The sequence below is a fragment of the Cololabis saira genome, chromosome 23, assembly GCF_033807715.1.
Source record: "Cololabis saira isolate AMF1-May2022 chromosome 23, fColSai1.1, whole genome shotgun sequence".
NCBI lineage: Eukaryota > Metazoa > Chordata > Actinopteri > Beloniformes > Belonidae > Cololabis > Cololabis saira.
This window is the reverse complement of record NC_084609.1, coordinates 26,197,687-26,219,710: the sequence shown is the minus strand read 5'-3', so window position 1 is coordinate 26,219,710 and position 22,024 is coordinate 26,197,687. Positions and strand designations below refer to the sequence as shown.

Genomic DNA, 22,024 nt, shown 5'->3' with positions numbered 1-22,024 from the left:
TACTGTTGAGCCTGACTACGATGCGGCGGATTACTGCCACATCCATGGCTTCATGTTTAAAAGAAAGCTTTGAGCTTCTGGTGTACAAGAATTCCCCGTCTAATCTTAAGAAACCTGTGATGGTAAAGTCTATTCTCAGCTGTTCTTGTTAACTTATTTATGATCTTATATAAGTTACTTTATGACCTTGGCAGTGCTATGGGATAGGGGTGGGTTTGGCAAGGACCTCACGATACGATACACATAACGATATGATATTGCGATATCCACATTTTTCAATATATTGAGATGTTATACATAGTGCTGAAAACTGTAAAAGGCTTTATGCATCTTAAAATCCCAGATCCATGTAAATCAGATTATAGAGATAATTCATGGGACTGAACTGAGTCAAAACAATGTAATTCGAATGATCCATGCTGTTTTATTGTAACTATACAAGCTAAAGTTACAACATATTTGCACATTTTTCATACTATTTACATGATATGAAATTAATATTAACAATATTATTAAAGCCATGTATACAATGAAGTCGTACTGGATTTACAACCCGTCTGAAACATGATTTATTATTTGAAAAAAAAAAAAGATTCTGAATATCGATATCGAATCGGAAAAGTATCGCGATATACTGTAAAACTTAAAATAATGGCCGAATCCCAATTTGCTGCTGGGTGTAGCAAAATATTTTTTATATAAAACACCCATCCCAAATAAAGGCCGGGTCAAACATTGTTTTTCTGGGGGCCAAAAAAATATTCTACCGTATGCAGGCTCGTAGCCTCCTTTTTTCTCTTTTCCCTTAGCATGGATACTTCACAAGCGTGCCAGACAAGATTATACGAATAATGGGAATAGAGTTGTATCGGACCATAGCTGACAACGAGAAGCCGTTCATGGCTAGCGCTGGCTGGCTAGATCGATTCCTGCAGAGGAAGGACTTCAGTGTCCAAAGACGCAGAATAAGATTTGGGAATGGAGACAAACAATTAATAGAGGCAGGTCCCAAATAAACGCAGGTCCCTAATAAACGCCTGTTGATTTGAGCGATTTAGGCAAATAAACGCCCGGGCCTTTATTTGTTGTTTTACGGTATTGCCGTATTGATATTTTAGCCCACCCCTGCTATGGGAACACATTGATTTGATAGTATAGCGCCACCACTAACTTGTTTATTGTCCTTATTATTTTAGTACATAATTTGAATAATTTTTCTTCAAATACAGTTAAATATTGTTGTCTAATCTGTTTTTACCTCGGCATTACAAATGTTTTAAGACCTGCCTCAGGTGCGCGTGAGAGATATTATTCTGCAGGACTGCCTTCACACCTAAGAGTGGACGCCAGCTTCTGCTGAGGTTCAATAACGGAGGCTGGTAGTCCTGAAGAGGTGAGAGAATATCTCATAAAAGAAACAAACTTAACTGGACCTCAAATTTCCATGTTGGTCACAAAGTTCTTCTCTATTTTTTATCTTTTTTTTTTTAAATACTTTTTATTTAAGTATAGCTGAGGGATCCGAAGCAGTTAAAATGCTCACGCCGAACCTTTTGTTAGTTCAGTCTTGGTTATATTTGACTGCAGTGCACTAACTGAGTCCAAGTGATGTCACTTCCTGTATCCGCTCTCTGCAGGTACAAGATAAAAGAACAACTTCCTGTTTTATGTGTTAGACTTTTGTACCTTTGCCGAGTTATCATTGGACGTGTATCACTGATGGCAAATAATCATTTTTTTTCTTTTTTACATTTCAGAAGCTGTACTTTCTTACTTTTATTTGAGTAAAAAAGCTGAATAGGTACTTCTACTTTCACCACACAAGTATCTGTACTTCTACTTCGGTACAGAATGTGAATACTTTTGCCACCTCTGCACATATCAAGGCTTTACAGAGGAGACCAAACATTTTAACAAAAGTTTTTGAGCAACCATGATTTATTTGCATCTACTTTTGTTGCATTCACTGTTTAGTGAAGGCAGTATAGATTTTAGCTCATAGAAACAATGTAATAATTTAAATGTATTCATGTGATGGTAAATCACACAATGTGCATGTAAAGTTTCTCTGAGACGCTTAAACCTCACAGTGACAGTACAACGGCTCACTTTTCAACATTTTCTGCAGCTTTCATCATGACAGCTGATTTTTGTTTGGGCAGACACAAGGTAGTAGCTGATCCCCTCCTCCACAGCATGTTTGCTGCAGGAATATTTATACACTGCAAAAACTCAAAATCTTAACAAGAATATTTGTCTTATTTCTAGTTAAAATGTCTCATTTTTAGTCAAAAACTTTCATTAAACTCAAAACAGTCATTACCAGAAAAATAACTTGTTATTTGACAATTTTCACCTGTTTCAAGTAGATTTTCACTTGAAATAAGTAGAAAAAATCTGCCAATGGAACAAGATTTTTTTGCTTGTAATGAGAAGATAAATCTTGTTCCATTGGCAGATTTTTTCTACTTATTTCAAGTGAAAATCTACTTGAAACAGGTGAAAATTGTCAAATAACACGTTATTTTTCTGATAATGAGTCTTGTTTTAAGTGTAATGAGATTTTTTGACTAAAAATGAGACATTTTAACTAGAAATAAGACAAATATTCTTGAGTTTTTGCAGTGTACATAGGCAAAGTGATTGTAGAATTTACAAGTAGTAGTCACTTCAGACACTCAAATAGATCCTTTCAAGCACAAAAAAGGTATTTTGTCTAAATACGACCCCTTTAAATGTACATACATTGATTTATTGACTCTTCTGAGAAAGCGGGAAGCAGATAAAGACACACTGACTGTCACTGTACAAAAGGTCAAATATAGATTTTAGATGTGAAAAGCTGCAACTTGGTGAGCGAAAGAAGAACAGTGGTGTTGTAAACAGACGGAGCTGTGGACCTTGAGTCACATTTACCTTCCACTCGCTCCTCTGCTGCGTCGCTTGTGTTTATCGGCTTGATCAGAGGGACAAGATCACCATCAAACGACAGACCAGTCACACCCGAGGACTCCTGCCACCTGTCTGCAGTTACACCTGCATAACCGCCCACTCCTTCACCTTCTTTACCCCCTCTTTTTACTTGTCCGTCACTCTCCACACTTCCACTTCTGTTATCATCACCCTCTCTTCTACCTACGGCAGACCTGACCCCAGGATCTGAGCTGCCAATCCTTGAGCTTTGATCCTCTTCACGGTGTCTGCCGTCCCTGTCAGACTCATTACTGCAGCCGAGCAGCGAGGAATCTCCTGCAGGAGTGAGTTTATCTGCCAGCAGCTGCAGAGGGACGGATTTCTCCGGTTCTTCACTGCGATCATCCTTTCCGCTGCCCTTGAAACTACTTTCACTTTCATCCGCAGCTGTGAAACTCTCTTCATCACCGTTAAGCGCCACTAAACTTTCCCTGTCACCAACATATTCTCCAGAGCCGCTGCCACTCCCGCTCTCTGATGTCATCCCAGCTACACCTTCCTCTTCTCCTTCCTTCTCTTTACGTCCTGCTGTGGTGTCTGTCTTTCCTGCACCGTCACCGCTGATCTCATCCTTTTCTGCGTGATCATAATCTGTCTCGGCTGCCGATCTGCTCTCTTCCCCAGTATCGTCCACCTTTAGGTAGAATATCGTTGGAAATTCAGGTGGAGCTCCATCTGCTGAGCCCGATTCCTCGCTGAGCCTGCTGATGTCAAAGCCAGAGCCTGATCCGCTGGCCTCATCTGGTAAATCCCAACCACTGGAATCCAAGAAAGACAAGGCTGCATTTTCGTTTTGGTTGTCCTCATCTTTATCAGAACTGGTTCTTTCTTCACTGTTGTTTTCCAGCTCTGAAGGGACGTTCAGAAGATTTTGAGGATCCTGAGAACCCAAAGAAGAGACTGGAGATACCGAAGAGGACCGGTGGAGAGGGGGAGTGGGGTGGGAACTCTTGAGTGATGGAGGTGACACACTGAACACATTTCTCTCAGGAGCCCCATCAGGACCAGAGACATCGGGGGTTACGGTCATGATGTCGGCTGTGTCTGTGGAGCCAGAAGATGGACGAGTGGCTGAACCCTCAATCTCGGATGTTGCTGCACTCGCTGCAAGAAAAGCCAGAGCAAAATGTGTCCTGTTGGACTTCCCAGACACGTCACACAGAACATTTTTGATTGAAGGAAAGAAATTGAAAAAAGTCTCAGAAAAGGCAGCGCTATCAGCCGTTCCCATGTAATCACAAGAGGAGAGAAAAGATGCTACAAGCCACCAGAAAACGTGGGGAAGAACGAGGGTGAGATGAGGGAGAGCACAGAGCAACCACCAGAGAGCGCTGTTGAGTCAGAGAAAAGTCCCAGAAGCCGACGCGAATCACAGAGCTGGAGTTGAATCAAGGTGATTGTTGTGAGGCAGGAAATCTCGACCTGCTGGAGTCACATGCAGAAAAGATTTGTGGAAAAGTCAAGCACATGTAATTCTGAATCACCTCAGAGAGCGAGAAAGCCGTTGATTATCGCTAAATCATGTTAACCCCCCTGCTCCTTCCTTATTGGCATCATTATTCCCACCACCAGCATTATCCACATGACGTCAGCACGCAAAGTGCCACCCTGACGGCGGAGCACAGAGGTGATTATCGGCGCAGTGGCCGGTCATTAGAGGAGAAAGACAAGCATCCACTGCAAATAGATCCAGCTGTCTACCCACCGCAGGGGAAGATGTTTTTATATGGACACGTGCTTTAATCTAACGCCGCTGAAGTGAAATCTAGTGAAAATCCACAGCCTTTCCTGAAGGGGGGTGTTTGTCTGAGGGATTGTGGGATTTATCTGAAGAACGGGTGTGTGTGAGTGTGTGGTCTCACCGCTGAACATGGGCTGAGTGGTGTGCATCAGCACTCGCAGCAGAGAGGAGGTGGTGAGTGATTTGTAGGCCGGGTCAGCGAGCGTGCCGCTGGCACTCGCACTGTTTGAAGAGGGGGTGGGAGAATCCGGGGTGATGGGGTTTGGTCTGTTTACTGGGGCTTCGCCGTCTTCAGAGGATGACAAGGAGACTTTGTCCTCTCCGTTACCTGAGGACAAAATATGCACAAGGATGACAGAGTGGGGGGGAACGAGATGTGACTCAGACTGACGTTTCAAACACAAGGGAAAGTAGCGGGTGTTACTTGCTGACTAAGGGTGGGCAAAAATATCGATATGGCAATATATCGCGATACTTTTCCAGCTGATTCAATGTCGATATTCAAAATTTGAATATCGATTTTTTATTATTTTTTTTTTTTTTTTATATCCCCGATTTTTTTCCCATTATATCACCCAGTGCTTCTACCTAAGTGACAGTCCTGGGCATTGCCACTCTCTACCAACCCTGGGAGGGCCCTGCACTGAGCTCAGGTTTTATTTCACGTTTTATTTCATTTTATAATTTATTTTTTATATAACACAATTGCCTGTCCTTAAAAAATGAAAAATAATGGACAGAGGTTTATTTATTTATGGATTTATATCTATACTGACTGATCACTGTGCCTGTCCTTGGTTTTAGTACCATCTTTCTTGTGTTTATTATCATTTGCCACATAATTAAAGCAACCTCATACTAAATTTAATGTTAATTTCATATGATGTAAATAATATGAAAAACATATACAAATATGTTGTAACTTTAGCTTGTATAGTTATAATAAAACATTGTTTTGACTCAGTTTGTCCCATGAATTGTCACTATAATCTGATGAACGTGCAACTCGGATTTTAAGATCCATCACTATCATCTGATGTACATATATACAACTTGGATTTTAAGATGTGTAATGCATTTTTACATTTTTCGGTGAACTATGTAGAATATAATAATCGGGATATCGCATAATCGGGATATCGCAATGTGTATCGTATCGTGGCTCAAGTATCGTGATGCGTATCGTATCGTGAGGTTCTTCCCAATACCCACCCCTATTGCTGACCCAGTACAATAACGTTGGTACGGAAAAGCCAATAGTTTAATCTTTTCACTTTTCACAATTCATCAATTGAGCTTAAAAAAATTAGTTAGCAAATACTATTGCAAGAAAAGGTACGTCAACCCTTTGGAACCAACTGTTTTCTAAATTAATTTACCATCAAATGTGACCTGAACCTCTTTAGCCAGCTGTGAACTTGGAGAAGAAGCTTTTGCTGGTCGTGGTTCATGTCTGCACGATGTTCAGCAGGAGGATTTGACCCTTCCATGACCTTCAGCTCACGTTATTTACAGTTTTAGCCTCACGGTCCTGCTGCACCATTTGATTCAGCTTCAGCTGGTCGACAGCTGCTCTGATATCATCTATCTAACTTTCCCTTCAGTGATGACGAGTCGTCCGAGCCTTGAGGGAGCACAGAAGGCCAGATTATGACGCTCCCTCCACCGTGCCTCGCTGATGGGAGGACGTGTCCATGTTGGTGAGCAGCTGCCTTTCTGCACCAAACACGGTGCTGAATATTCCTCACAAGCAATTACATTTTTACCAGTTCAGATCAGATCATACCGTAGGGCAAGTAGATGAAGAGAAGCAAATTCCAAGGGGTTCACACACTTTTTCTTGCCATAGTATTTAAAAATTGCCTTTAAATATGAAACTGTGTCAAAAGTTTCTTGACGTGATTGTGAATAATTTGTTAAAACAGCGCAGAGATTTAGTACAACAGCTCCTATTTAACCATGTCTTTACAGCTCACTTCCCAGCAGCTGGTTTTAGGGACGGAGTCAGACTGAACTCCTTTCAACCCTCTGCTGATGTAACACTTGGCCATTTTGAGGTCTGTCCTACAGGTTTGTGTTAGCCACTATGGAGGATCAGTAAATGCTGAATGAGGGGAGGTTCGGTGGAAAATTTGGATAATTCAACTCTGATCTGATACCCTTTGATGTTACAATCCCCTCAAACCCTTCAGGCAACCAAATATACACAATTAAGCAACAACCTTTCATGATATATCCCCTTTAAACCGTTACTAGCTTAGATTCCTCTACAAAACACACATTAGTGCAACAAACGCGTGCTGAATCTGACCTGGCACAACGGAGGGAAACACCGCCGTGGGGTTGGGGGCGGTTTCCAGAGCGGAGCTGGTGACGGTGTCTTCGTAGAAGACGTCTGTGATCTGGATGTCCTCCACGGGAGGGGTGTTCAGCTCCGACGAGGGGAGGCCGTTTTCACCGGCCTGGTCTGGCAGATCAGGATCTCTGAACTGCAAAGAGACAAGACGGAAACACGAGGGATCTGAGCTGAGTAACAGCTCCCTGGTCTGCTGGTTCAGGGTGGACACTAGAGGTGGGTGCAATTCATCGATGTGTCGATGCATCGCGATGCGTCACGTGATGATTTGGAATCGATTATTAAAAAAAAAAAAAAAAAAAAAAAAAAAAAATAATATATATATTTTTTTTAAGTTATCCTATCCAGATTCCAGACTGAATACGCTGCTGAATCATTTCATTTTCAAGAATGCACATTTCTTATTGTTCACTTGAAATATGGCAGATATGTTTACACTAAGTACATATCTTGTTTACTTGAATTAATTAACTCATTAAATCCAGGGCTTGACCGTTTTCAGTGTTTTCCGCCAATAGAGGGCGCTCTCATGCAAGTGCAGCTTTCCCTGGTCAAAGTTAAGTAAGTCAAAGAGCAAATGTTTACATAGTCATAAAATAAATTATTTTGTGTCTTTGAAAAATACATGTCAAATGTTCAAAAAACCTTGTTATTTACTTAATGAGTGTTGTTAGAGGAACTGAGTTAATTGATTGGCTATTTATTTACAAATGTAGCCACAGATGAAGACAAAATCAATCTTGTATGGAAAAAAGCATTAAAAATCACAATAATCGAAGAATCGTGGCACCAATAATCGAATCGAATCGACAATTGTTAGAATCGAAGAATCGAAGAATCGAAGCTCCAATAATCGGAATCGAATCGTGAGGTACCCTTGTTTGCACACCCCTAGTGGACACAGTTAATATAAAATAAACCAAGAGGAAGGGCAGTGTGGAGAATGACCTGAGGATGCAGCACCGACAACGAAGCCTCCTCCGTCATGTGCCGGCGGACTGACGGCAGAGCGGTCGTCCGGGCAACTGGGAACAGGAAGCCCGGTTGCCCGGTTACCCAGATGGCGCTGTTGCTGTCAAACGGCCCGCGTGCTGGAATCAGCTGCTCGTCCTCCACCCCGTTCTCCGCTCGGTCCGGGGTCTCGCTGGCGCTCTGGTTGGGGGGAGTTTCCTGGAGGAGGGTGGAGTCGGTGGGCGTGTCTGGGGTGGAGCGGGAGCCCGCCTGGTCCGGCACGCTCCGGGTCGCTTGGGTTTGCTCGGTGGGCTCGTCCTGCTCATGTGTGGGCTGGTTCTGGTACACTCTGGTCTGCTCCACCGGGACCTCCTCCACCGGACTGTGGTCCTCCGGAACCAGCTCCAGCTCGTTCTGGTTGTCCGACCTCTCCGGTTTGACCACAGGTGGAACCTAAACAAAGAAGCAAAAGACTTTCTAACAGTGTTGGCCCGATCGATCGGGCGGCCGATCAATCGGGCCCGATCATGGCATTTTCGGGCGGCGTCACTTCCGGCCGGCGAAACTAACATGGTTTACATGTTTGAATTGTGAAATGTTATATATGTTCATGTTGCATTAAGCTGCGTCAATTCATTTCATGCCATTCAGAATGTTGCACTAAGGTTAAGCCAAAAAGTATTTAAATGTTCTTGTGTGTGTGAGTTTGACTGGATGTCATTCAACTACCTCTTTTGAAGTTAAATTTATTTATTTTTCTTATTGCACTATTTTCCACTTTTTGTTTTAGTTTACAATTTCATGTTTTTCCATTTTGTGGCCCCAGAGCTGATAAGCTTTGTTGAAATATATGTCCATGTTGTTCTCCAATGGACAAGAAAAGAAACTTGGGATCATTTAGTTTTAGTCCTCTTTTTTTTTTTTTTAATTCATTGCCAAAATGTATCTGATCGGGAAAAAGTATCGGAAATGTATCGGGAGCCAAAAAAAGTGATCGGATCGGGAAAAATCGGGATCGGCAGATACTCAAACTCAAGTGATCGGGATCGGATCGGGAGCTAAAAAATCCTGATTGGGACAACCCTACTTTCTAAGGTTCTTTTACTAGTTTTTAAGTGTCTTAATGGTGTTGGGCCTTCTTATCGACCCTCGCAGACCCTGAGGTCCTCCGGCCTTTTAACGATACCAAAAGTTAGAACCAGGACACACGGGGAGGCGGCATTCAGTTTTTATGGTCCCCGATTGTGGAACAGCCTCCCGGAGAACCTCAGGAGAACCTCAGTGCTGCAGAGACTGTTGATTTTTTTAAAAAGAGGCTCAAGACCCATCTCTTTAATCAGGCTTTTAACTGACTCATTTAACGCTTTTAAATTTTCTATGCTCACCCCTATATTTATTGGATCTTACTACTTTGTTTTATATTAATCTTTAGTTGTGTTTATCCTGTTTTATTATCTCATTGTTTTATCTCAATGTTATATTTAAAAGTTTTAGTTGTTACGTATGGTCTATTTTATACATTTTATACATATTGTTTTATTCTCTCAGTTTCTAATATCTTGCTTTTTAGACCTACTTTTAGGATTTTATGGGGGGGGGCAGGGCATTAATAAGTTTTATGTTTGTTTATTGTTGTTGTATGTAAAGCACTTTTTGTTGAATTTTTATGCATGAAAAGCGCTATACAAATAAAGTTTGGTTTGATTTTATTTCTATGCAAAACATCTAAATAGATGCAACATCAGGTTTTACTTCGTGGGTCAGAGGAAATACCAAAGAAACATTCTGATCTCAAAGGGCATCACCACTTTTTTATTCCGCTCATGAAACATGCCACAACGATGGCAATCATTTGCATAATAATTAATCCCCCGATGTGACTGAATGCAGGGCCAATGTCAGCGCTGCAAAACAATTATGGAAAATTGAGCGCGATTATGTGGTCAGATGATCTGCAGACGTGATGGTCCTACCTCCCGGTGGCCTTCAGGCTGCTTCGCCAGAGAGTCGGTGGAGGAATCGCTCTCTGGAACAGAGGAAAATCAAACAGTGAAGGTCGTGGTGACTTCACCGCTCTTTCAAAGCTCGGGTCTGCTCGTACCGGGGTCTTCTAACGGCATGTCCACTATGATCTGGTCGCTCCATCGCCCTCGGAGGCCGTTGGTGCACACCGCCACCACCTGGACCACGTAGCTGCTGTTGGCCAGCAGGCTGGAGATCATGGCACCCTGCAACGACACACACTTTGCTTTAAAATTAGGGATTTTGAATCTTTTTTTTACCTGTTTCTGGTACAAAAGGCAGAATTTTCATACAGGAAACCGGGACAGACAGTCTTCAGTTTGGTAAGAAACCCGAAACAGAAACAGTGAAAAGCCTCAAAACAATGATCCTCAAAGAAAGTTGGAATTGAGGTGCACATCTCTGCTTCTACAGCTCAGAATAAAATAAATGATTCAAGAAATCTGAATCTGAAACCCCTGAGATCTTTCATTCCGGAGGTGAATGTCCAGAGGTGGGGTTGACCTCTCTGGACTCTGAGGCATCTGGATAAACTACAGAGTCAATGAATCACAGAATAAAAGTGTGTTTTGTGGTCTGATAAACCAGTAAACCAGATGTTTTTGGGAAGAAAACGGCGAGCTGGGATTTATGCTAGAGATGAAGAAGACCATCTAGACTTTAATCAGGTTTTAAGAGCCAGGCTCTGTGACGGTCGTATCAGTGCCGTTGGAAATTATCGATAAAAAAAAAAAAACTGGGTTTGTATGTGTATATATATGTATGTGTATGCATATGTATGCGTATATATATGTATATATATTAAATATAGTAACAATGCACATATATATGCCTTAGGTTCTTACCAGCATGGTATTAACCATTAATATGTGTGCAGACAAGGTAAAAAAAATAAAAATAAATAAAAAAGGAAATGATCGATAAAATTCTCTAAGAGCAGTCTGCAGAAAATAACCTGTGCCAATACTGGCCAGTGCTGTTTGCATAGTGATGGACTAGAGTATTACACTGATGATGGCCCCAAAAGGGCTGCAAAGAAAGACTGTTTGAAGCTCCACAGAAATATTTGAGATGGATTTTTCCATCTCAAATTTGTTTCCTTTTGATTTTTCCATATATTTTACATACTGTAAGAACAAAAAGACACAACCACTGTCCAACATGGAAAGTTCGTGGTGTGCTCATGCATTCAGTGTTGTGAGGTAAAAGTGCATTGTAACAAACTGGTAAAAGCTTTATTATCCCAACATTATAAATGTGTTGCAGGTCTGGAAAGCAAGAAATAGACATCTATTAACAAATGAAAGGAATTTTGAAAAATCTGTAGAAAATTGAATAGAGAATCGAATGTTTTCTACGAAATAAGTCAGTAAAAATGTAAAGATCAACTATTATTTATTTCTTTTGTATTTCCCATATCATCCAAGCTTGTTTTTAACGCTACAAAAATGGTCTCCAAATGCAGATACAGTTACACAAAATGAACAGACAGTCAGTCACACTAACATCGTCTGTGGCCTCAAATTGATTATCAATGAATTATTCAATCATTTTCATCAATATACAGCACACTCCATGAGGGGGGACCGGGTGAAAGTGAGGGTGAAAACAGCTCCATCATTTGCTGCAGGACTGAAGGAGATTGCTGTAATTACTGCTGGTGATGCCTCTCTGTGCCACACGTACCTGCCTTCAGATAATAACTTTAGATGATAGAGCCGAGCATTAGCTGGAAATGCATGAGATCAAAGCTGGGTGCAAGTGAGAGCGGCGATGCGTCCCTGCGGGGTTTACGGGAAGATGTGAAGACGTGTTTCATACCACGTCCTGGTCTCCGTCGGTCCGGTACTCCTGCCTGCTCTGCTCTCGGCCCTGCAGCCTCTGGTAGGTGACGGCGTACCAGTCGATGGCGGTGTCGTAAACGGCGCGAGGACGCTCCCACGTCACCACGATGGCGGTGTCGTTCTGGGCATCGGCCTGGACATTCTGCGGCTCCGAGCTGCAGGCTGGAAAACGGCAGAAAGCAAAAAAACGACGGGCAGGTATGAATTCAAAGTCAAGATTAGTGATTAATGAAGGGAGATGCAGACAGCTTCAATGTCACAGATGTGACGAAGAAATCCAATTAAAAACTACATCTAACGATGAATAGAAGCACGTCAGTCTGTGTGTGAATTTGTTCCAAACAAAAAGATCCTTTGCTGAACTGCTGAATACTTTATTTCAATTTCAAAAAAGGGCTGCGAGAAGCAGAGACACTGAACTACAAAGTCGTTCTCCCCGGCAACCAGAGCTCTGTCTTGCTTCTGGGTCAACTTTAAGAAAATGGAAAGAGTCACGAGTTATTGCCTCAGATGGTCTTGAAAAGCGCGACCGCGGAGGACGGCCTGTCAGCCGCGGTGAAAGAACACGAGTGATGCTCCATCATCCAGAAAAATAAGATTAATGCTGCGATATTCAGATTGATCTCCTGTGGGAGATTCACTGTTCCCCCCCAAAAAAATCTGGTAACATCAAACTTGCGAAAAGCTTGAGAGACTCTAATGAGGATTCATTTTTCATGGCACGAAAGCCCAACATCCCATCTCTGCTGGGAGTCTAAAGCACCGTTGGCCGACACCAGTTGCTCAGATTAATGCAGACGTCTTTCCGAGCTGTTTCATATCTAAAAATCAATCATTCACAGCAAAGATGTGACGTTCCACAACTTTTCACCCCCAAAAGAACTTCCTAGTCCATCAGAAAAATGTTAAATATTGCCCATTCAACATGTCAGAAGTAGCCCAGTCTGTAAATGAAAGACTGAAACAAATATTGGGGTCTGATTCTCGACATGGGCATATTTATATGAGACATAACTCAACAAAAAGCTCAAAACCTGAAGCTTGGCAGACGCAGGTAATTTCATATCAAAGCAGGGCAGAGGAACCCCGGGAGCTGCAATTTCCAGCTCAAAGGCTCCCCATGAAGGCGTGATTAGGATTAAGTTCACCTCTCTCTTGTTAGGGCCCGAGCACTGACAGTGCGAAGGCCCTATTGTATCTGTAGGTTTTTTTCCTTCTTCCGACAAAATGAGGGCCTTTTTGCCCCCTAAACATGTCCCAAAAGTCACCAAATTTTGCACGCAAGTCAGGCCTGGCAAAAAATGTGATATTTAATGGTTTGCACTAATGGGCGTGGCCCAATGGCTCAACAGCGCCCCCTAGAAAACTTTGTGCCTCAAGCCCCACAATACGGTTTGACGTACATGCACGAAAATTGGTACACACCTGTATCATGTCGCAACTTAAAGAAAAGTCTCTTGGCGCCATGGCCGAAACCGAACAGGAAGTCGGCCATTTTGAATTAATTGTGTAATTTTGGTGCAATTTATGCCATTCCTTCGGCCGTTAATGCGGCCCGAACCGTAAAGTGCACCCAGGTGTGTTATACATCAAAATGTCTCGATCCTGCGACGATGCGCATTACTTTTAACAAATATTCCCAGACAGATAAAAAAAACTTAAAAAAAAAAACTTAAAAAAAAAAAAAAAACTGATAAAAGATGAGCTGCTACACAGTCATAAACATGGTCTTGTTGTGACTTTACTTTACTGGTTATTGTTACAGTGAAACATTTCCCCAGTTTGACCTGTTTCCTGCCTGTTGTGAACAAAATTTCGGTTTAAGAGATCTGCAAACCGTTGGATTTTATCTTCATTTACATTTGACACCACGTCCCAATGTGTTTGGATTTGGAAATTACGAAAAAAGTGAAACCAATACATTTGAAGCACTGGGGGGCTACGTCGCTTTTTCACTTTTTTCACTTGGATCATTATTGTTAATATTTAATTGTTATGTCACATTGTTTTCATTAATCTTTTTAAGATTATGTCATGTAGTGAATTACATGATTAAAACAGCAACTTCTGCTACCTCTGACTCAGTAGCTCCCCCTGCAGGCGCGGAGGTTGAGCCGCTTTTGCAACGCTTTCTAAGACTTTATTTGCTCGGTTACTCTTTCATTTTATCCTCTGTCATCACTTTCTTGAGTGTTATGCTGACTTTACTAAATCTCAGTCGCTCGGAGCAGCAATTGGACCTAACTTGAGCTCATCTTTTTCACATCACGGCAGTTTAGCATTAGCTAAACATGTTTAAGTTTAAGTCTTTAGTCTCGGAGGGTTAGTTAGGAGGGTTGTTGTCTTTGTGTAAATGATGACCCCACGAGATCCCTAATCTTTTTAAGTCTGCAGCTTAAAACTCTGGATCTGTAGTCGGTAGATGTAAGAAGGTGTCACGTGTTAGTCTCCATCAGCAAACAAGGATTTAAAAAATGTGACACAAACAGGTTGGATAAATCGGTTTAAACAGCTTATTTATGAGGAGTGGGGACGTACTGGGCGTGAGCACGTCCTCCACCCCGGTGTAGGAGGCGAACACCTGGCCCATGAACTGCTGCTGCTGCTCCCGGAAGTTGTTCTGCAGGTAGTCGGTCAGCATGACGTAGCCGGCCTGCTCCATCGTCATCACCTCGCAGAACAGCTCCAGCTGGGGACGAGGGGGAGGAGTTAGACTGACACACTTCTGCATCGCACAGACACCGCTGTATGTGTGAGTGTGTATGTGTGTGTGTGTGTGTGTGTGTGTGTGTGTGTGTGTGTGTGTGTGTGTGTGTGTGTGTGTGTGTGTGTGTGTGTGTGTGTGTGTGTGTGTGTGTGTGTGTGTGTGTACATGTGTGTGTGTGGTTGCATGTGTGTGTGGGTGTTTGCATGTGTGCATGTCTGTGTGTGTGGTTGCATGTATGTGCGTGGTTGCGTGCGTGCGTGTGTGGTTGCATATGTGTGTGTGTGGTTGCATGTATGTGCGTGGTTGCGTGCGTGCGTGTGTGGTTGCATATGTGTGTGTGCATGTGTGTATGTGTGGTTGGATGTACGTGTGTGTGTGTGGTTGCATGTGTGCGTGTGTGTGTTTGTGTGTGTGTGTGGTTGCGTGTAGTGTGTGTGTGTGTGTGTGTGTTTGTGTGTACATGTGTGTGTGTGCGTGTGTGTGCATGTGTGTATGTATGTGTGTGTGTACATGTGTGTGTGTATGTGTGTGGTTGCATGTATGTGTGTGTATGTATGTGTGTGTGCATGTTTGTGGTTGCATGTGTGTATGTATGCGTGTGGTTGCATGTATGTGTGTGTATGTATGTGTGTGTGCATGTTTGTGGTTGCATGTGTGTGTATGTATGAGTGTGTGCTCTAAGAGGCTTGTGTTGGCAGGCTGAGCAGGGATACAGAGAGGCAGCGCTGCTCTACTTTTTCTTCCCGTGAACGTGACCTCCTCCTGCCTCGCCGTGCTGCTTCAGTCAGCCAGGCCTCCCCAAACACAATCAAACACGCACGTATTCCCCCGTGCACACGTGTAGTCGCGTCTCAGTACAAAACGGCATCCCGCGAGTTCACCATTCGACCGAAGCTGTCACTTTGCATCTCTTTGATGTAACATTTTGTTTGTTTGTGTTTCGGTGCGTGCACAGATGTTGAGGACAGCTGGCCTGAACGAGGTCGTCATCTACGAGCGGACGCAACAGCCAGAGGCGGCAGCGCCCAAATCCTCATCTATTGAACCGTTTTCACACTGAACCTTGAATTAAATGCCAAATTCTATATTTGATGACTCAAACACAGTTAAAAACAGTAATGGTATGACATTTTCTTCTTTTATTATTTACTATCCATGAAAAATTTACATCATAAAGCTTGGAGGCTTCCATCGAGCAATACTACCATCTGAGTTGTTGTAAATGATTTTCAAGCAGTAAACTCTTGCCTTTAGGATTTCAAAAATATTGTAAATTAGACATTTTTAAATCTTAACACAAAAGATCCAGCTGGGCTATCCGGCTCTACCAAGGACAAAGACAAGGAGTTGAGCTTTTATTCTGAAGAGCCGAACCAGAAATAACAAATATCCTGCCTTTGCTGCTGACTCTGTCATGCATTAAGGAGGACATAATTTGAAAGAAATACATTGTTCTATGCACGAGCGCTCATACTTGGGCATCTCAAGGGGAAAGCAAATCAAAAACACAACCCTGTAACTTCATCTGCAGCTGCTTAGATTTGAGAATCTGTTCTCCAGCGAGCAGTTTATAAGCTTCTGTGCTGCATTTTAGGACTCCTCATTTGGAGAGAAGTTGAGAAGCTGAAGCTAAAAACCAGATATTAAGTTAAGTGGATCCAATTCCAGATACTAATAACATCAACTAAAATTAATATAATCTTCTGAGTGATGAAACAAATGGCCTGTTGGATGGGTGGCAAAAGCCTGTAAATTGTATGTGTTGTTACATCGAGACATCGGCCATTTTTGAGACTGCATACTGCACCTAAAACACAATATACAGTACGTACTGCACCCTGGTGTGGTTGTCTGTGTTAATATGTAGTATTATAACACTGTGGTGGCCCACTGCATTATCGCATGCAGGGTGGACTTGTTGGATATTGAAAACAGGGGTGGGCAACAAATATCGATATGGCAATATATCGTGATACTTTGGCGGCTAATTGGATATTTACATTTTGAATATTGATTTCTTTTTTGCAAATAATAAATCATGTTTCAGACCGGTTGTAAATCCAGTATGACTGACATGGGTTTAAATAATATTGTTAATATTAATTTCATATTATGTAAATAGAATGAAAGACATATGAAAATATGTTGTAACTTTAGCTTGTATAGTTAAAATAAAATAGCATGGATAATTTAAATTACATTGTTTTGACTCAGTTTGTCCGATGAATTATCACTATAATCTGATGTACATGCAACTAGGATTTTAAGATGCATAATGCCTTTTACAGTTTTCAGCAAACTATGTATAACATCGGAATATATCTCAAAATTTGGATATTGCGATATCGTATTGTGACTCAAGTATCGTGATGTGTATCGTATCATGAGGTCCTAATTGAAAGTGTTTCCAAATTGAGTACCACACAGATGTTTTTTAATGCATAGTACAGATGTTAGAATTGTTTGCATACTGCATACTGCATACTGCATTGAGTTGGCACCTGTTTTGAGTTTGATGGCTAAAACTCACTCACCTGAGTTTCTGAAATGGCCACAGTGTTTTTAAAGACGATCCATTCCACCAGTTCGGAGCAGGGTGGAGCGGTCAGGGAGCCGTTGTAGATGTAGTATTTATCGGTGTTGTTAGGCAGCAGAGACCTCAAGGCGAACGCTTCCATTGACCCACTCTTACCTGGAAGAGTCCACAGAAAAGACATTGTTATGTCTTAAATTAATTAAATCAACCAGTTCTTTGCTCTGTTTCTCTGTTCGCTGTAATTTTAGTCTCTCTTTTACCACTATTCAATGTTCACCATCTTTCCGCTACACACTGGACCTTGGGGGTCTGCTCGAGTCTAAAATTGCTTCTTTATTGCAGTGAATTGTTAGTCCCCAGTTATTTCCCTCCTTCATGTTTCCTTACATCCCACAAAGGAATAAAACCCCCTGCTCCCTGTCTCTCTAAACTCTAAACATTTACACATATTACAGGCTTGAAATGCAAAAAAATGGACGACACGGATGATATTGAAAAGTTGACGAGGGCAGAAAAAATCTTGGGTTAATATTATTGGCAAAGACTTTTTTTTTAATGTATCTCACCAACTTTTTTCTGATTTGGGCCGTAGTTTAATAGAGGAGAACTGGACAGAGAGAAACCAATAGAGTTTTGGTAAATCAGGGGTTCCCAACCTTTTTTGTGCTAAGGACCAGCAGAAGTATAAACAAAAAGCTCAGGGACCGGTTGACAATTTATGTCAATTTTAATAAACATTTTAGAAAAAAACAATGCATTTTAAAATGCAGGCTATCATCAGCGACGTTAGCTGATGTTGTGGCCTTTAAAACTTGCTTCTGCAAATCTAACTCACGTTTTTTCCTTCCACTGGTTTGTCTTTGAGAGAAGGATGTTTTGTATTTAAGTGTCTTTGGAGCTGGGATGGCTTCTTTTGCTTCGTTGGCGAGCGTTTCTCCACATAAAATACATAGTGGGTTTGGCGCCTCCAAATCGCCCGTTGCAACAAATCCGTATTTTATATACATAATGTCGTACTCGCGATTAAAGCTTTTGCTTTTCTTTTTGGTAGGATTTTCCACTTGTTCATCACTATTTCTTTTACTCGAACAACGTAAAGAAGCTCATGGAGTTTTGCTGAGGTCCGCTCATCTCTGCAGCAGACTGAACCTAACCTGCATACAGCACCTGTGCATTGTGCTGTTCAGTCCGGTCGGGTACCAGAACTTATTGTCCGCCAAGCCATGACAGGGCTGCCACTCAAAGAAACACATTTCGACAAGTTTTGGATGAAATTATATGACAAAAAAATGCAAAAATTGTTTTCTTAAATTTAGTATGAGGTTGCTTTAATTATGTGGCAAATGATAATAAACACGAGAAAGATGGGTACTTCAATGAAAAATAGATATTTTATTCAACTTTGCTGCTGTCATTCATGCAGGGAGACACCTAAAACATGCTGGATAGGTCTCTCCAGGACCGGAGTTGGAGACCTCTGTATTATGCTCTTATTTATTCATGTAATAATATACAGGTGGAGGTCGGAAAATTTGAATATATTGCAAAACTTCATTCGTAGTAAATTCAACTTAAGGTGAAACAAATATTATTTCCCACGACATGCAAAGTGAGATATTTCAAGCCTTTATTTGTTATAATTTTGATGATTAGCCTATGGCTCAGAGTTTATGAAAACCCCAAATAAAAAATCTCAAAAAATTAGAATATATTATGAAATCATTAAACAATTCAATCATCAAAATTATAATAAATAAAGGATTAACATATATTGCTTTGCCTGTAATGAGACTATGTAATAACATGTATTACGCGGTCTGATAACCATCTCCCGAAAAATATTAAATTCTCTGCGCATTAATTCTGCACCTTCATCAATTGTGTCTTCATCAAAAGGACATGCCATGTTCGTGACAATGGACTTCTAATATATATACTGACTCTGTTTTTAATGACAGCTGGCAGAACTTCGCCAAAACTCGCCTTCTGACTAAATGAATGAGGAAATCAAATGTGCGTGCGGCTCTGAAAGAGGCGGAGACGCAGAAAAACTCCAGGTTCATTGAGATAAACCTGGTCCCGACCAGGTTAGATTCAGAGCGTCTGTTACTACGGTAACTGACCAGGTTAGGTTCAGAGAGTCTGTTACTACGGTATCTGACCAGGTTAGGTTCAGAGAGTCTGTTACTACGGTAACTGACCGAGAGCTTAAGTTACCTCTCTTTGTGAAACGGGCTAGAGTTACTCCTCTTTCTCTGGTTTGAGTTACCTCCCTTTGTGAAACGGAAAACTCAGAGTTTCCCTCATTTCAGGGTTAACAGACTCCGAGTTTTCACTGAACCTGCTTTGTGAAACGGACCCCTGCTCATATCATTGATCAGCATCTGCAGTATTGATCAGTGAGCGCAGTCGTCTGGTGCGGGGAGACGCAAAAAAGAAAGCTGCGCTGACACGCGGCTCTCGGCAGAGATTGTATGAGTTAAAGTGAAGTGAGATGCCTCACTCCATTGGGAAAAAACCGTCTGGTGACAATTGCCGACAATTTTGATTATCGCTTTTTGTCGACAACGTCGTTGCAGCCCTAATTATGATCGGAACACAAGCCATTCCACGGCCCGGTAGTAACGGCTCTACGGACCGGTACCGGTCCGGGGACCGGGGGTTGGGAATCACGGTGGTAAATAATTAATGATAAACACGACCTGGATGATTGAGACGCCAGGAATAATGCAGTTGTCTGGTCTTTGTGTGTCTTATTGTTACTATAACAGTTATCTTTGTCCTGACCAGAGCTGGGTAGTAAGGAGTTACATTTACTCTGTTACATTTACTTGAGTAAGTTTTGGGAAATTTTGTACTTTTAGGAGTAGTTTTGAATCCCTGTACTTTTTACTTTTACTTGAGTAGATTTGTGAAGAAGAAACTGTTACTCTTACTCCACTACATTAGGCCACGTTGAGCTGTTACTTTTCTTTTATGCCTTTTATCCGCGTACGCGTCAATCTAATGACATCACTGGGTGATTCTTTGGGGAAAATGTTTGTTTTTGCATGTTTTGTCACATTTACACACACTCAAACACACACAGAGTTTCTATGAGTTCATGGGCTTGTTCTAGTTCTGCCTGGTTAAAAAAGAAAAGTACAAAGGCTTGAAATTTTGTGCTACTTGTGCTTAATTTATTTTTTTATTCTGTTATTATTTTATTTCTTTTATTATTTATTAAAGTACTTGAATTTACTTTAAGATTATTTTAATTTAAGCTATTTTTTATTTTTTTATTAATTTTTATTTATTTTATTATTTGATTGATTTAATTTGCCTGAAGATGATTATTTTGTCCTTTTGTCTGTTTGAATGGTTGTGTTAAAAAAATAAATCAGACGTTACTCAACAGTTACTCAGTACTTGAGTAGTTTTTTCACCAAGTACTTTTTTACTTTTACTAAGTAATTATTTGGATAACTACTTTTTACTTCTACTTGAGTCATATTATTCTGAAGTAACAGTACTTTTACTTGAGTACAATTTTTGGCTCCTCTACCCAGCTCTGGTCCTGACAGGACATTTTGAGTCAGGTGCTCCAGCTGAAGACTTTTTCTGTCCATTCATGTCCGTCACAACTCACTGCCGTGACCTACCGAACCTGCTGACAGCGTTGATTCCCTCCAGAACGGGAATTAAGTTGTCGTTTTCATCCAGGCTGACCTGCAGACAAGAACACAAGTTTCTGTGGTGGTTCTTACAAACCGTTACCAAATATACCATCTCAAATGTTTCTGAAGGGAAACCACCGACCTCAAAGAGCACGGCCAGGGCGGCGAGTCTCCCTCCTCGGTCTATGGCGTCATCCAGACTTTGGAAGTCGTCAGGATCGTAGCAGTAGATCTGCATCTGAGCCACAGCCGGAAACACACAGGTTATTTTCTACACAGTTGGACAAGACAACGAGCAGCGTACAACCAACCCCCCCCTCCCTCACCTCCAGCGGGTACTTCAGCCCGTCCAGGCTGTGCTCAGACCCGGATGAGGTGGTGTTGCAGCGCCCCCAGTGGAAGGAGAGTCTGGCCACCCGGAACCGAGAGCTCAACCCTCCTCCGCTCACAAAGAAGTCCCCGCCCACATCGATGGCCACTGAAACACACGCAGAGACGACTCTCAGGAGGGATGAATCAGTGGATGAATCCTCTTTTGACGCTTACAAGTTGTACTTCAACCTCGTTATTTGATAAAAGGACTAAAAGATTGTGTTTAAACTGCAGGATCGTTGCTGCTTTGTGCTCCTCCTCACAAACGGCCAGGGTTGGGTGGGTGTTCCCTGATTAAGCCTTGGCTGAAACGGCGGGAGACTGCAGCGCCGCGTGCACACAAAGAAAGGTTAAGTCAAGAACGCTTGAAGAAACCAGGGATGATTGATCAAAATGAATCATTTATAGGTGCTTCGTGGGGCTGCTGCTCCACACACAGCAGAGCCTGATTGTCTACAGCTGAAAGAGATAAAAGCGAAGGGTTTATAAACAATTCAAAAGGAGGTTGTTAAATAGATCATAAAACACTAATCTATTAGTTGAAGAGGTAATCGTGGCCCTTTGTTTGCCACATTTTGATTCAGGGATCCAGGCTAGAGGAGACATAAGCTCTGGTTTCAGGTTTAATAGTCGTCTACGGAGAAGTCGAGGGATAGAATTTGAATTTTCCAGGCTGGAAGATGCTACCCGGTGAGCTAAGCGCCCCCAGCGTGTCCTTGCTCATCGGGCCGACCCCGACAGAGCTGTTACGTAACACCGGGCTTTTGTGTGTGACTCCTGGGAAGAAGGGGACCGTGGGCGGTTACGGCTCTGGGACGATCGGACGAGTCCTGCATCTATGGAGGAGAATTCTTCCCAGTTCAGCC

The 22,024-nt window shown here is 42.0% G+C and overlaps 1 protein-coding gene across 1 annotated transcript in view; it reads right to left on the bottom strand.

Annotated features, from left to right (window-relative positions):
• The window catches only part of ptprz1b (protein tyrosine phosphatase receptor type Z1b), a 114,662-nt gene that overhangs the window by 18,736 nt on the left and 73,902 nt on the right, over window positions 1–22,024 (bottom strand). The window contains exons 4-14 of the mRNA XM_061714107.1: window positions 21,113–21,264; window positions 20,929–21,024; window positions 20,772–20,838; window positions 17,129–17,286; window positions 14,426–14,576; window positions 11,865–12,049; window positions 10,123–10,249; window positions 9,995–10,047; window positions 8,019–8,474; window positions 7,026–7,203; window positions 4,836–5,042 (exon numbers count right to left, since the gene is read on the bottom strand). Of these exons, the coding sequence (XP_061570091.1) occupies window positions 4,836–5,042; window positions 7,026–7,203; window positions 8,019–8,474; window positions 9,995–10,047; window positions 10,123–10,249; window positions 11,865–12,049; window positions 14,426–14,576; window positions 17,129–17,286; window positions 20,772–20,838; window positions 20,929–21,024; window positions 21,113–21,264 (1,830 nt within the window). The remainder of the gene's footprint in view (window positions 1–4,835; window positions 5,043–7,025; window positions 7,204–8,018; window positions 8,475–9,994; window positions 10,048–10,122; window positions 10,250–11,864; window positions 12,050–14,425; window positions 14,577–17,128; window positions 17,287–20,771; window positions 20,839–20,928; window positions 21,025–21,112; window positions 21,265–22,024) is intronic.